Here is a 16089-nt window from a genome sequence, read left to right as displayed (position 1 = left end):
ATGCAAACAGGCAAATACAATTTTAAGTACTGTAATGACTATTGTTATACTGGCAGGTTTATATCAGAAAGTGGTCAAAATGCCAATGGTCTGCACACAAAAATACAACCACAGGTTTTGCTATCAGTAAAGCTGCACAGATAGTACTCCAGCACTGAGCAATTTTAATCCAAATACTTCTGGAAGTAGCACGCACAGTCTCTTCAAAAACTGCACTATTAACTTAGCTCACTGACATGCTCTAAGTCACTTAAAATCACTTGAGTAAACTAATGAGTTGCAGAGATTTTGCAGATGTGCAAATTATGGAAAACATAAGGCTTTATTTGCACCAGGGGTATCAGATGCAAGCAATCAGTTGTAAGCGCATCCGTGCTGAACTGCTGCCACCCTCCACAAAAGCAAAGCACTTATTTGCAAACTCTCAGTTCCTCTTGTCTGCAAATAAAAGTACTTTTTCAAATCTTTTTTTCTCTATATCATATGCAGTTCTCCCTCCCTGTATCACTCTCAACTGGCAATGCTTTCTTATAAAATCATCCTATTCCCACCACTGGAGGATTGTTCTTTGCAAAACATATCACGGTGTTTTATTTAGTCTAGTTTTAGATTTCTGTATAAAACTGCAGATATCTATTGCATCTCTTTGTAAATTACTTTATTGCCAAATGCCTCCCAATGTTGACTTTTTGCTTCCTGAGAGCTAGCATCCAGGTTTTGCTCAATAATTTGCTACCAATACACTTTACCTCTTAGAATATTTTTCAAAAGTGCTAATGAAATCAATAGGTTTAAAAAACCAAAGGAATTACTCTTTTTAACATTATTAAATTTGGAAATCCCTGTCAGGGGTTCCTATGGAACTTGATAATAAACGTGGTTTCAAAATAAACAAAATGGAAAATAGGTTCACCTGTGTACCTGTACTAACCATAATGATGCAGAGTAGCTTTTAAGTAAAACTTTGCATTCTGTAAGCTAAGACAGTATACTAGGGTAAGGATGATTCTGTACTTGCTCTGACAGCCAAGTTTTCCATAACTAGGCAGTCTAACCTAGATCATCACCAGAAATGGGAAACACAGCTAACGACCTTTGCTCTCATCTAAATCAACCAATCTTCTATTTACACTGTTTCCACCTGCAAAACAGCAGATTGCCTCTCACTATGTCAGTTTATGAGCTTCGTTTTTGAAGAACTAAGAATCTATACTACATAGTTTGTAGTACTGAAAATACACCCTTTGTGTCCTGGTATGCCATTATAATCTCCAAGATTCCACATATCTCTAAGAATGTTTTTTAATTATTTATTACCATTTTCATTTCTGTGCTAACATTTTCTCAAAAAATAAAAAAAAGTCCCTGAAGTGAGACTTAAGACTCTAACCACTTAACAAAAAACCACATCCCCCACTGACCTTTTATAAAAAGCCCAGTAGTTAGTGGGGGACTTGCTTTCAGTTTCCGTCTTTGCCCATTAAAATAAAATCCTCATTTCTCAACTCTTAAGCAGGTGTCCTGACTACTGCTCTGCAGTCTATACTGGTATAAAGACCTGCTGCTGGTGCAAATCTGCTTCATGGCAAAGAATTTCAGATTCAATGGACCAAAGAGAGCAAAGAATGGGTAGCAGAGTAACTTGAGAATACGTTCCATCCTGGAATCTTCTTCTAGCTGAAATAATGTGGAACTCCTTTCTTCATAATAATACAGCTCAAAATGAAAACAGTAAATAGTTATTGCATCGCAAGTCATCCAACAGTGTGGCGATCAGGGCGGCAAGGAGGGAAAGGTGTGTTTAACTCCCTTCAGGCCCCGGAGACGATGACCATAGCTCTCACACCCTGGGTGACTGCCTTACCTTGGCTACGTACCCAGTGATGGGGTTTTGTGATTTTAACAGGTACTAGTAATTCCTTCATCTTTGTGAAGTTAGTCTTTAATTCCTTTGCTTTAACTAGTTGTGGTGGAAAAAAGGGTTGAGTAAAAATGTTTTGTTCAAAAAGAATGTAACGCCACAAAGTGTTCATTCCTAGTGTATATATCTTTGGTGAACAGATTTGCAAGTAATTTTTGGTGTAATTCTGTTAAGTGTACCAAACAAAATTGGTTTCTCTAGAAGGAAAGTGGCATTTTCAAATCACAATATATCTTGCACTGTTTTTCTTCTCTTCAACAACCACTTCCAATGTTTGCAACGCCCTTGACTGACTCTTTCCTTCTCTTGTATCCTAATCTCAAAATCTTCCTGCCTTTTGCTTTGCATCCTGCAACACCATTGTCTTTTTCCTTCCAAAATCACTTCTCCAGACAGCAACCTGAGCACGTTGTTTCTATGATATCAACAAAACAGAACAATTCAGTGTAGCTCTCCTGTTTTCATACATTTCTGGACAAAGTTAGAAGTTACAATCCTGTTTTTTGATCTTTCATTTCCCTGTCTGTTCCATCATTTCCAACAAGAGGAAAAAAAAACCAACAATACGGAAAACCAAAATGAAGCAAAATTAAGTCCTATTTCACAGAAACTATCATGAACCGCAAAATCAATTTTGTATTGATTTTCAGTTGGTTTGCTTAGATTGTTTACCACAGCAACATCTTGAAAGGCATAAGGTCTAAATACGGGAGTCTTTGAGTCTAAATACGGGCATAAGGTCTAAATACGGGAGTCTTTGAGTCTAAATACGGGCATAAGGTCTAAATACGGGAGCTGACAACAGTAAAAATTTTCCATAGGTAATACCTTTTAGGAGGAGATGCTGGCTTCTACAAGTCAGTATTTCTAGTTCTTTCTATGGCACTGTGTCACAATTGCTCCTTGCTCACCATTTTTAACTAATTAACTACATCGGTGGTATAAATCTGTAAAATGATGGAACTGTCAGCTTTTTTGTCAGTAAGGGATCTATTTCTTATAAATATAGAACATGGGATTTGAACACAAAACCTACTTTAAAAGCACTCCAACTATGTCAGAGGAATACATCATTAAAGTATCATTTGTTCTTCTTATCCCTGAGTGTCATATTCTTCTACCAACATAAGAAGCATTATATTTGTATTTCAGTCACCCCATCATTCTGATTTTAGTGAAAGTATTACAGCAGATTGACATGATAAGTTTTTTCATATATTTTTTCCTCTTATTCTTTGACTTGTCCTACAAATGAACTGCTGGGACAGGGTCACTCACTCTCTCAAAGAGTAATAAAAGCAGAAAAAGCAGAAACATTAGTAGCAGGAAAAGGCAATGTGCAAAAAAAGCATATACTGCTGCCTCTTGATTGAAGCACCCAATGGACAACAAACTGCTTAAAAGCCAAAAAGAGGGGATTAATTTCACTAACTAGATTCCAAAGTGTGGACATCCTGCAAAACGAATAGTGTACGCTCCCTACTTGGGCATGACAGAAAAACAGGCACTTTAAGATGCAGTTTGAATAGATGTCTAGGTTTTGGTTCTTTAATAGCCTACTGCACAGTTTTAGTAACTGGCCAAAACATGGATCTCCATATTGTAAATGCCTACAGCTTGGTGCAATAAATCCCACATAAAATATTGCCTTTGAGGATAAAGAAAGATGGTAACATAACAATTGGACAAGAATAGGGTAATATTCCCCTGGATCCCAGTGCCGGCATGTGACTCCTTCTACATTTTAACTACAAAAGATTCCAGGTTGTTGAAACGTGCTCAGATGTTAATTGATATTAAGCAACAGCCACTTGTGAAAATGCAGGAGTTGTGACTAGGTATAACCAGGAAACCTCCAAAGCGCAGCCATACATCACTACCCATAATGGCAGACCATAACACATAAATGACATTAGTTAAATCTTTCCATTCGGTAGTTTCTAAAGAACCATCTCTTACTAGTACACCATCAACTCTGTGGAAGAGATACACAACTTAAGGAGATTGATACCATCAAACCTAAATCTAGTTTTAGCAGATAACAGTTTGACTACAAATACTTACATTTTATATACCTTTGTCATATAATTTATAAGTATTTTAATACTTTTTAAAAGTATTATTTATCTATAATTTTATATGTATTATTTTTATATATAATACTTTATATAATACTTAAAAATAAATAATATGAAACAAGCATTTAATATACTTATTATGTGTCTTTTTTATACTACAGAAATATATTAGCTCCTTTGGTGATATGGGTGAGGTTCATATCACCACATGCACACTGTGTACATCCTCACCTGACACTCTTTTCTAATCAGTGCTGAGAAACAGAGTACAGTTACTTCCACCCCAAGAAGACATCTAAAATAAGTCAGTGAGTTACTTCCTAGAATTTCCTGTTTCTGCCCATCCACTGTGAAGTGAAGTTCAGACGAGCACCTCGGGTTACTCACGTTGTGCACATCTAAAGTTAGAACAGAGGAGTATCCAGCAACACCGAGCAGTCAGTCCCTGCTGCTCTTAAAAGCATGCAGTTTTACACTACCAGAAATAGTTCCTATTCCGACTGAAAAGATGTTTAACATAATATTCAATACCGTTTCTAAAATGCTACATAGAGTTAAGCCAGAAATTTTAGTAATTCACATTGCTGCAGCTGATTATGTTCTAAGCCACTGAATTTCACTGAATTTCACTGAATTTTTTTAGAGTTGGAAGGGACCATATAGATCATCTAGTCCAACTCCCCTGCTGAAGCAGGATTGCTTAGAGAATGCTACTCAGGACTGCATCCAGGCGGGTCTTGAAAATCTCCAAAGAAGGGGACTCCACAACCTCCCTGGGCAGCCTGTTCCAGGGCTCTGTCACCCTCACCGTGAAGAAATTCTTCCTCATATTCGAGTGGAACCTCCTATGTTCCAACTTGTGCCCGTTGCCCCTTGTCCTGTCACTGGGAACCACTGAAAAGAGTCTGGCTCCCTCCTCCTTCAACCCACCCTTGAGATACTTATAGGCCACATCTATCAGGAAACCAGTAATAAGCCACACGGAGAGCAGCAGGAAGCCCAGCATCAGCACAATAGCCAAAGTACCAGCACAAACGCAGTCAGCTCACTCAGTTGTGCCTGATGTGAATCAATTCATCAAATCAATGTTTGCCATATGGCTGAACAACAAATACCTTTGAAGTAAGAAGTATGATGAAGATATAAAATTATGTATTAGTACAGATTTTCTTCTTTCCCTTCTCATGATGCAAATTCTTTGCTCTCACAACAGTGGTATTTCCCACTTGAATTCTAGGACCCTCAGTGAAGTCATTTTGTACATTTGAATTTGGAAGTACCCTTGGCTTACTGTACAATAACACGTTTTGGTCATGTACAAAATAAAAGAGCTTTAATAATATTAAATGTTGTATTAAGTGAAAAGCATTTTCATCTCTCAACTTGCCATATGTATGCTTTGTGTGTTTGTATGCTTTCTACTTCATGAAACTTTCATTACTATCAGGTTTATGGTACACACTATACCCAATTCTGATCCCAGATTTCCAGCCCAGAAAAATTGATTAAAAATTGGAAATCTCTGCAGAATCAGGAGAAAAAGGAACTTTTTAAATTTCTCTCATTGGTTTCACAGCCAAAAAGGTCTCTATAGTACTGCATTTCACTCTTTTTTTCAAAGAGGATTTTCTATTACTGATTGGAATTTTTATAAATATTTGGCACGCTGTGCCATTTTACATTCTTAAACTACAGAAAAGCACAACTGGTTAATCCAGCAATTTTCCTGATGCATAGTATTTCACCATCTTTTTCTTTATGTGTATAGGCACATATGGGGAGCCAGGAACCCAAAAGACAGAAAATATCTACCAACTCATATATTTAAGAATTCATTGCCAACAAACATTCTAAAATAATTTAATTCTGACTATAACTTTCATGTTAGTGATCCTCATACAGCTCCAACCCCCTGTTAAGCTGTATGTGCATCTGCTATTTATATTCAAACATACGATTAAATTATGCATAGTATAGAAACATTTCTAGGTTTGTTTCTTGTTTTATTTCAAAAATATTAGAGATATTGAGTTTTCTAGATAATGTAACAGTCCATTTTATCCCAAAGGAAGTGTTTAACTAATACAGTATTTTCCACACAATAGAGGAGAGTAAAATAAATGGTGTGTGAACAGAACAATTTCTGTGAAAAAAATTACAGTCTACTAGATTTAAAACAGCCAACTTATCTGAGATTACAGAAATAATTAAAATAGAAAATAGACTTTTTCCAACAAATTTAATACCACTACATTATGTACTTTGTTATCTACACACTTGAAAACCTCATAACATGAAAAAGACCTTGAAATACAGAAAATCCAAGTAGCAAAAGCCATCTGTTTCCAATCTTGTTTTATCTTCTCATATTGATCATTACTTTATGGAAAGTATATGAAAAGTAGAGTTTTGATCATGAATTCACACTCACATCTTACTTGCATGAAAAATCCCCACGTCTGTAGTAGTACTCAAATTTTTAAAAGGAAATAGTGCAATCCCACTCAAAGAAACGATGGGCAGGGGGACATTTGACATAAGAAAAATGTCTCAAATTTACACAGTTGCCACTGTGAACTTTTAAACACTATTTTCTGTTGCATTTACAATAAAAATATTCTGTTTCTTCTTTGTCACCTTTACTTCTAATAAGCAATAAACAAAAAAAGTACTTCAAGTCTAAATGAAATCAAGAATCTATCCATAAATGGGATTATTTCAATGCTAGTAATTATATCCTCTGCTTCCATTAAAATAAGAAGTCCATCTCTTTAAGGAACTCTCCGTAGACTTGCACTTTCTACACAAAACCAGGTAACTGTATTTGTTCATCTTGCTCATGCCCACACTGCTCATGCCTGTCATTCTTCCCCATAAGACTCAATTATCTCTATTTTCATTTATTACAGCCAGGTAGTCTGAGGCAGTTTTTGCATTATTTGAATATTCTTACTAAAAAACCCAAACACACTTCCTCACCATACTCCCAGTCTTTGGAATTATTTACAAAAGGAAAGTATGAAGTTGCTATGTAAAACATAAGCATTTTATTTGTGTAGTTGTGTTGACCTCTTATTTCTCTGTATGTTTGTATTCTTAATCTGGTAAGATTCTCAAATACAGACTTTGATTAAACAATCAGTGAAAACAACCTTGAGATATTCCTACTACCAATTTACATGCCTTCTCAACATTTATCGTTATGTCACAGTTTATGCTGAACAGTAGTAAGATATCTTTTTGTGCAGGCTCACCTACTGCACAAACACAACTGGATACTAGTTTAAGGAAGAGTTGAAATTAAAAAGTGATGGAATCAAATTCAAACAAAAAATTACGATATCACTCTACAGGTGAGGAGTTAATAATAAAACTTATTTTAAAATATGGCACTCCTCAATTATACTACACTCATTCTTAAAACTTCAGCTCCCTGTCTTTTTTAAAAGTATATGGCTTGATTTACCAAAAAAAACCAAAGCAAAAAACCAAGAGGCCAGTTAATACAGTCAGTGAAACTTCGATGTATTCCTCTAAGTTAAGAGACAAGTGTTTTCCTTGCAACATAACATGTATGTTTCTAATGGCTTTCTCACAAATTCCATTAAATGTATTAGAGGAAATGAGGCAATAGCTCAGAAGTTCATCTCGCCCACCTAATCTGGTGTTACCACTTTGCAAGTACCTAATATGTTAAAGGAAGAACAAGAGTATATGCTTAAAGTAGAAAGTAACAGCACACTGAAGCAAAAAATCTAACTACGTTATTTTGCTAAGCTTTTGATTTTCCAGTATTTCCCTTTTCATTTAAAGCAATAAACTTCATAAAGTTGAATGAACTATGTATCACAAGAAAATACATGATGCCATTTTTTATTTTAAGGCATCCTATACATTGTAACATGTTTTTTTAAGCATATGGAGCAGAAATTTGGATATCCTAGTTCTGACAGGATCTGATAAAAAACCATAAAAGGAGACAAAACATAAAATGTGGAGGGATTTGTTTCAGCTCTTCATCAGCTGAACTATATAAAGCAATCTGCTCTTGCATTCATATTTAAAATTTCAATGGGTATTTATGGACAATCCATATATTATAATCCAAAAAGAAAAAATAAACATAGGCATTGCTACTGATTTATTAAACTTGCAGCTTGACTTTGTAATTAAATGGCTATTTGGAACAAAAGTCAAATCCATGTATTATTATTATGACTTGAAATAATTCAGTGAAACTTGAAATACATCCATAAATCTCAGGAACCAATTTCTGCATCTTGCAAGCAGGAAAAATTCCACAACTTCGAAAACAAAATGAAGCCAAAATAAATTCTTAGCTGTCTATCATTAGTTCATACTCACAAAACCTTCCTTTTAATGGCATTTACACTTTCAAAACAAATGGTGTAATACACAAGATTATTATGAAACTCTACCTATTCAGAAAGACTAACTGATAAACAGTAAATAATAAATAGCAAATAATGAAAGTAAAATAAATAATACTATAATAAATAATAACTAATAATCAATTAACAAAGAATTTAGTTAGTATTCACTGCAATATTTAAACAGTTGCCAAAACAAAAAACATTACCACAGTGATAACATTTTTAAACATCAGCAATAAATAAAAGGTACGTCCTTAGCAGTGCCTGAAAGCATACATTTCAGATAATTAGGAACAATACCATCATATATTACCTTCCATTGCCCTTTTAAAGAAGACTTTACAACTTCCACAGGTAAGTACTCCATAGTGGCAACCTGAAGCCTCATCACCGCAGATGAGACAAATCTTCTGGGGTAGCGATTCAAAACCGTACTGAGAACTTTGGCTGGTTTCTGTATCTGGCCTTCAGAAGAAAAAAGAATTAAGAGAAATGAAATACCCGGTTTTGCAACAATTAGCTACTTACCTGTATTAATTGGGTGTACGCTAAAACCTTTCTTTTTAAATTTGTAACCAAGCTACAGAAGGGTAAGAAAAAAATAAAGTATGACTGACTTTCTGCTTAAGGGTTTGCCTCTACTAGAGTAAAAGGCACATCTGTAACATCTGCCTAGTCCCTAAACAGAAAAGTAATGGGCAAAAAGCATAGAAGTATTTTAATCAGTTTTAGCTAAAAAAAAGGTACAGTCTAGGAACTCACTGTTAAAATGTTCATCTTCCTCAGATCGACACCACTTGTGAGTAAATATATACTGACTGACACACTTTTTTCCCTGAACATAGAATGGTACAGAGACAGAATCAAATAGAAGTCAATTGAATTTCAAAAGCCTCTTTCACGTGGGAAATAAACTAAGTTTCATCTCAGCTAGAAAAAATCTTTCATATTTGTCGTTTCCCATTCAGCTGCAGCATTCTCATCAATAAACAACACAATGGGCACAATGAAGAAACTGAAAAGTACTTCTGAATTTCTCTCCAAGAAAAGAACCAGGCTAACCTGCTTAACCATTATGTTTACAAAAATCAAGGATTTCTGTTGAAACGGTTGCATTGTATATACGTATTTTTGCATACAGTTCTAGATAACACCCAACATCCTGGCATCACAGTAAGCCATTTCATTCTAACAAATCAATATACGACTTTCAGTTTTCTTTTTTGTGTGTGTGAAATTAACTGGGTTGTTGCTTTTTTTTCGAATAGGCAATAATATTTGGGTATTTATGTCAGTGAGGACACTTTGCTCCCGTTCTCTGGAGCCGGTCACTCGCGCCGACATCGGACGGCACTGAACCACCACGGCGATAAAAACCTGACTTCTCCCTGAGTGCTATCGCGACAAAGAGACCTGCGAGGCGCCAGCTGCAAAGTTAACATTGTGCCCCGCACAAAAACCCACAGAAAATGGAAAGGCGGCTGCAGTTACTGCCTAAAAAACTCAAAGGGGACTTCGCGGGGTAAAACCTCTCCCGTCCATCCCGCGGCGCCTCCCGAGAGCCGCTCGGAGCGCCAGCCCTCACCTCACACCCCGACGGGAAGGCGCGGAGCCCTCCCGCGGAGCAGCGCCCGTCCCCTCAGCGGGGACACCCCACCAACGGGCCCGACGCCCCCCCGCCGTCCCCCCTTACCGAACGTAGCCGAGGTAGGGCGGGCACAGCTGGGGCAAGCCCTCCTTCAGCACCGCCGCCGGGAAGCCCAGGGGCTGGTGCCCGTTGAGACCCAGGGGCGGGTAGAGGCCCGGCGGCGCGGCCGAGGTGGAGGGCAGGCTGTCGGGGGGCGCTGCCCCAGCCGCCGCCGCCGGCCCGTAGGCCCCGGCCAGGAGGGTGGGCTCCGTCTTGTAGAGGACGCACTCCAGCGAGGGCTCCTGCCCGGCCCGCGGGGGCTGCGGGTTGCCGCCCGGGTACGGGGCGGGGAGGCCGAGACCCTCCTCCTTGATCTTCAGAGCGGGCTGGAAGTCGCCGTAGGCGAAGTGCCCTTCCTTGGCCTCCGCCGGCGGGTAGACATAGCCCGTCAGGTCCGGGGTCGGGGGTGAGGAGCGCGGCCCCCCACTGCCACCGCCGCCCTCGTACTCCGCCACGTCCAGCAGCTGCCGCGTACGCGAGGCCAGGTAGGCCGAGTTGAGCGGCAGCAGGGGCACATGCAGGTACTCCTGCCCCGCCGCCTCGGGCCGGGCCCCGCCGCCCGGCAGCGCCGCCAGCCCCGGGGACTCGCCCTTGGGGGCCGCGGAGGGTCCCTCCGTTCCGCCCCCCGCTCCCGCCGGTCGTGGTTTAGCGGCGGCGGTCAGGGCGTCGGCGGCCGGCCAGAGCGGGGAGGGCCGCGGCGGGGGCTGCGAGGGGCCCGGAGCCCCCGGGGCGGCTTCCACCGCTTTCTGCGAGGGGCCGCGGCTCATCGCGGCGTCGGGCGCCTCCGCCGCCTCCGTCCCGAAGAAAGACCAGGGAGCCGCGGCCACGGCGGGGCTGGCATGAGCCGCGGGCGCCAGGAAGGTGTCCAGGACGGTGTCCAGGGAGTCCTTGTCCGAGAGGGAGCTGCTCTCCGGCCGGTACGAGAGGGAGTCACGGTCCTCCTCCTCTTCCCCCGGCTGCCGTGGCTCTTCCTCCTCCTCCTCCTCCTCGTCTTCCTCCTCGTCGCTGCTCTTGGGGTAGAGCAGCCCGTCCAGGGAGATGTCGATGTCCTCCCCTTCCCTGCCGAAGGGGTCTCGGCCGGGCTGGCCCTGAAGCAGGACCGCCCCGTCTCTGGCAGGCGGAGCCGCTCTGGGCTCCTTGGCCTTCACCTCGGTCATGCTGGCCCGGGACAGGGCTGGACGACGGTGAGACTCCAGCCCGGGGGCAGGGTGCAGGCGCCCGGGCGGCTCCTCACATCCTGGACGTGCCCGCTGAGGCGGCGGCGCGGGTCCCGTTCACATGGCGCTGCCTTCGAGGGGGGGACGGCTAAGCCCCGGTCCCCCGTCGCCGGGAGGGGGGTGAAACGGAGCCGGGGGCGGTGCAGCCTAGAGCGGGGGGAAACGATGGGAGCGTGTGCGGGAGGCGGGAGGAGCGGCGGGCAGGATAGCGGGGTCCCCGCCAGGCTCCGGGCTGGCTGCCGCTCGCGGCCCCCCGGCTCCGTTTTTCCCTCGACAGCTCCCCGCCGTCCCCCCTCGGCCCGGGCGGGCTGGCCGCCGGCTCCACGCCCCCTCGCCCTCCCCTCGTCCGTCCCTCCCCGCCACCAGCCCGTACCCTTACCGAGAAGCTGAGCTGCCGCGGCGGGGCACGGGCTGGCCCCTCCCGACCCCCCGCTCTCCGCTCTGCCTCCGCCGAGCAGCCGGTCCCGGGCACCGCGGCTCCGCCAGCGGCTTTTCCAGCGGCTCCTCCTCCGCTCCGCCTGTCCCGGCCCGTCACTCCCATCGCTCGTCGTCCGCGCATCCCTCTCCCCCTTCCCTCGCGTCCGGCTCCCTGTGCCTCAGGTCTGCGCCCTCTGGCCTCTCCCCGCCGCCCGGCTTCCTCCCTGCCTTCTCATCCCTTTCCCCCCATCTCGCCCGGCTTTCTTCCTGCCTTCTCATCCCTTTCCCCCCATCTCGCCCGGCTTTCTCCCTGCCTTCTCATCCCTTTCCCCCCATCTCGCCCGGCTTTCTCCCTGCCTTCTCATCCCTTTCCCCCCATCTCGCCCGGCTTTCTCCCTGCCTTCTCATCCCTTTCCCCTCATCTCTTGTGCAGGTGCTCTGTCCTCATGCTTCACCATCCCAAGAAGTGCAGCTCTGGGCAGGGCACAGACAGCAAGCAGGTTGTGTAGGTGGCCGTTTTAGAGAGGAGAGAGCAAGACAAGCTTTACTTATTTGCAGTGACGACAGTATAGTCTTCCTTTTGCCTGTTTTTCACCTTTCCCTTCAGAGTTTCACTGTAATTTTTCAGGATTAAGCTCTGGCCCAATCCTCCTCCTGATGCAACATCCATTTTCCAGTAGCAAAGAAACCAAGGCATTGTACAGTGTTTTAAATTACAGTCCAGAACCTCAAAGTATCCTCTGTACCAGTGAAAGCACAATGAGTTTGCTACAAGATTTTGGAAAGTGGGGTGTTCGTTATTTCTAGTATTTTCCTTGAATTACTTTGTCAGGATGAATGAAAGGATGTTTAAAATGGACCTGGTTTACCCAGGCTGGGTGATCAACCTGCATATAGCAAGTTACACTCCAGCCCACGTTAGTTCTGACCAAGAAGCTGTCACCAGCTAATTACTGCTTGGCATTTTAAGTAAAATGCTGGCTTTGTGGCAGAGCCCATTCAGCTTAATAAGACAGTTGCTAATTGGAAAAAAAACCCAACCCTTAATATAATTTGCATTATATAGCAGTCTCAGAAAAGAAACGTGTTGAAAGATACAAAGAATAAACTAGCGTAGGAGTAGCCCTCATGACTTTGAGCAGAATCAGTGTATTTTTGATTCATAGAGAAATATGTGCTGTTACATGCTTGTTTATCCTCCATAACACACTTTTCAGAAAAGACATCTTTTTTTCAAAAAACTCTGATCACCACAAAATAGTTGTTTTTTGTTATTTTACTTTCAAAATATTTCCAGACTGAAAGGACAACTTCTTGGGGAGAAAAACCATAACTTTTTGAAATGGTTTCAGTGTTCTGAAAGCTAACATCAGAAATCACACAGGGCAAGTTTATAGAAGCAGTGGCTTCAAATAAACCTTAGTCAGTGTGGTGTGTACTTTCTGTGTTATTTTTGGCAAAATACTTCTGTCTGATAGGCTGCTTTGGGAGACTGCTTTTTATTCCTTTAAGAAGTAGGAGAAAATCTGTAATTTCTCTTTTTCATCTTTTAAATTATGGTATTGTGATAATAACTAACATTTTAAAGCTCAGATGTCATGTAGGCACCTCTATAGATGTTCAAGAGGTTCAACAGAATGATACAGATCAAAATATACTTGTTACATATAGGAATATTTCTTGAACAGGAGTGTCTCACAGCGTTGATATTACAGAGAAAGAAACTGTTTGACCAGCAAGTAGCAAGAATCGAAGAACGTGTCTTCATAAATTGGAACTGATGTTAAAAGAATGCTTTCAAAAGGCTATCCAAGTCTGTTATGACATGATATTAAAACAGATAATATGCAGTGCTTCTCTGGTTACTGAGTTTCTGATTTTCATGCTTCAATATTTCTCCCTTCTCCCAAGCCTTCCTTTTCTCAGAGGAGACAGAAGTTCATCTTCAGTACTGTTCATCTCCATACTCATTTTGGTTTTCCCCTGATGTTTTCATGCTTAGTCAGCTGGTTGTCATGCCTGTTTCTTGCCACTCTCATGCTTTCTCATTTTGACTTCCCCAAATGCACACAGCACTCATGGCCTGCCTCTTTACAGAAATGTGCTCCAAAGACTTGTTTCCTTACAGTGACTTGACTCCTTACTGCTGCTGCAGGACTAGGAGAGGTGAAGAGCTACAGATGGCAGGATTAGGGGGTCCTGAAAGGAAAACAGCACCACGTGGTTTCCACAAGACCAACTTGCTGCTATTAATGACTTGTCTGCTAAAATTCTACAGCAACAAGGCCATGTGGCTGTAAATACCTGTAAATTTACTAAAAATATAAATATTTACTACTTGCATTATTTGTCTAAATGTTGGCAGTTAAGTATTGTCCAGGTTTTCTGTTGTCCTTCCTAATTTTATTTTTACGACCTGTCAAATATGCTCAGTTCTTTAATGGTAATGGTAATTATGATGAATTGTCATTGTTTAAGGAAAAAAATGGATTCTTTATCTTTAGGACATTTATTGGACGTTGATTTACATTGACTCGACATGATTTCTGTGAACTTTCACTGGAAATTTTTGCTATTTTCTTCATATAATTCTGTTCATAACCTTCATGTCCCATCCCTGGAAGTGTTCAAGGATAGGCTGGATGGGACTTTGAGCAACCTGATCTAGTGGAAGATGTCCCTGCCCATGGGAGGGGGGTTAGACTAGGTGACCTTTAAAGGTCCTTTCCAATCCAAACCATTCTATGATTCTGTGATTCATTCATTTCCTTTTGCTGTCAGATTTTTTCAAAATCATTTGGATGCTTTCCCTGATACTGCTATGTTATCACAAGTTTTTCAATAAGAACATTTCAAAGTATGCCCTAGCAAATTTATTGACATTCAAGTGGTGTTGTGATTTATTCATTTTGATTTATTCATTTGGTTGTTGTGGCAATCACCATTGCAGAAAACCGCGTTTTGTTACGGTATTTCCTCAGATAATTTTCTTTTACAGCCCATTAAAACCGAAACTGACATTTTAAATTCAGATCTAAAGATTACATGCTTTTATATTCAGTAATATTTTACTGAATATAAAAAATTCAAAAAGCAAGCAGTATTAATAGATTTGTACTTTAGAATAGACCTATTTTGAACCAAACAGTAAAATATTGGAGGGTTTGATTGACACTGTTGCATTTTTATAGTTCAACCAGAACTTGCAAATATAGTATTTGAAAGCTCAAATCATTTTTGTGTGTATTTCTTTGCTCTGTTCAAAAACTCTGGAGGAGTAAAACCTTCACTTAACACAACTGCTCAGCTGTCTTACTTTGCAGCACAATTCCTGTATAAAATGTCAACAGGAATAGAATCACAGAACCATAGAATCATTTAGGTTGGAAAGGACCTCTAAGATCATTGAGTCCAACTGTTACCCTAACACCGCCAATTCCACCACTAAATCATGTACCTCAGCACCACTTTTAAATACCTTCAGTAGTAGTATTGTACTGAGACTCTCACTGTAATGCTGTAGATCTGCATTTTATTTCTTAAGTAGTTCCTTAGTACTTTTTTACCGTTCAAATATTCAACTGTACTCATAAGCATTAAAAATTTTTGATAGACCCTTCAAAATATTCCTAATATTGTTGGTTTAAATAAAAAGAAAATGCTGTATGAGAAATGAGACAAGTACACAGCCTCCTCAGACAATACAAATATCAAAATCACAAGCTTTTTCTATGATCTTTTCTTAAAATTATCTTGAAGCATGGCCTGAAGGTCAACAAAATCTAAGTTCCATTTCTCAGACAAAAGCATTTCATTTGTGTGTCAAGAGCACTCCATATAAACAGTGCCATAAAGTTAGTGACTCTAAATCTGGAAAAGGACAGATTGATTACACTAGAAAACCTGAATTAGTCCATGCAGACCTTTCCTATAGTGACCACAACATTGTTCTGCACAGGCTTTTTGAGAACAGAGCTTAGAAGTTAAAAATAGTGTTTTATTTTTTCTTTTCATCAATTCCTGACAGTTTTGTACTATCATTGTTTAGGATATGATACAACCAAAAACGTGACTCACTTTTTACAAACAAAAACGGAAGAGACACTATCTGCTTCAAAGAGCTGATGGGCTTATGGTCAAAAAAAAAAAAAAAAAAGAAAAAGCAGCTTGCCTAAGGAGAGGCTTTTCATTCTATTTCAGAAATAATGTTTTCGTAAAAAAGAAATTAAACCTCTGTAACTGCATTTTGCAATTCCTACACTACAACACACACACACACACACCCCATTTCCAGCATGTAGCATAGAGGAAAAACATAGTAGTGGCATGCGAATAACAGTATATTCTTGGTAAGTTACAGTTCTTGGAGATATGT

At 41.1% G+C, this 16089-nt stretch overlaps 1 protein-coding gene across 2 annotated transcripts in view; it reads right to left on the bottom strand.

Annotated features, from left to right (window-relative positions):
• The window catches only part of PGR (progesterone receptor), a 37247-nt gene extending 25429 nt beyond the window's left edge, over window positions 1–11818 (bottom strand). Inside the window, exons 1-3 of one of the 2 annotated variants that reach the window (XM_074160607.1) lie at window positions 11677–11818; window positions 10087–11139; window positions 8707–8858 (exon numbers count right to left, since the gene is read on the bottom strand). In XM_074160607.1, coding sequence (XP_074016708.1) covers window positions 8707–8858; window positions 10087–10847 — 913 coding nt within the window. In that variant the 5' untranslated portion in view covers window positions 10848–11139; window positions 11677–11818. Of the gene's footprint in view, window positions 1–8706; window positions 8859–10086; window positions 11238–11676 lie in introns of those variants that run through there. The other variant, XM_074160598.1, reaches the window with a different exon arrangement.
• Window positions 11819–16089: the final 4271 nt, after the last annotated feature.

This window comes from Numenius arquata, chromosome 1 (assembly GCF_964106895.1).
Source record: "Numenius arquata chromosome 1, bNumArq3.hap1.1, whole genome shotgun sequence".
Classification (NCBI taxonomy): domain Eukaryota; kingdom Metazoa; phylum Chordata; class Aves; order Charadriiformes; family Scolopacidae; genus Numenius; species Numenius arquata.
This window is presented reverse-complemented; position numbering and strand designations above follow the sequence as displayed.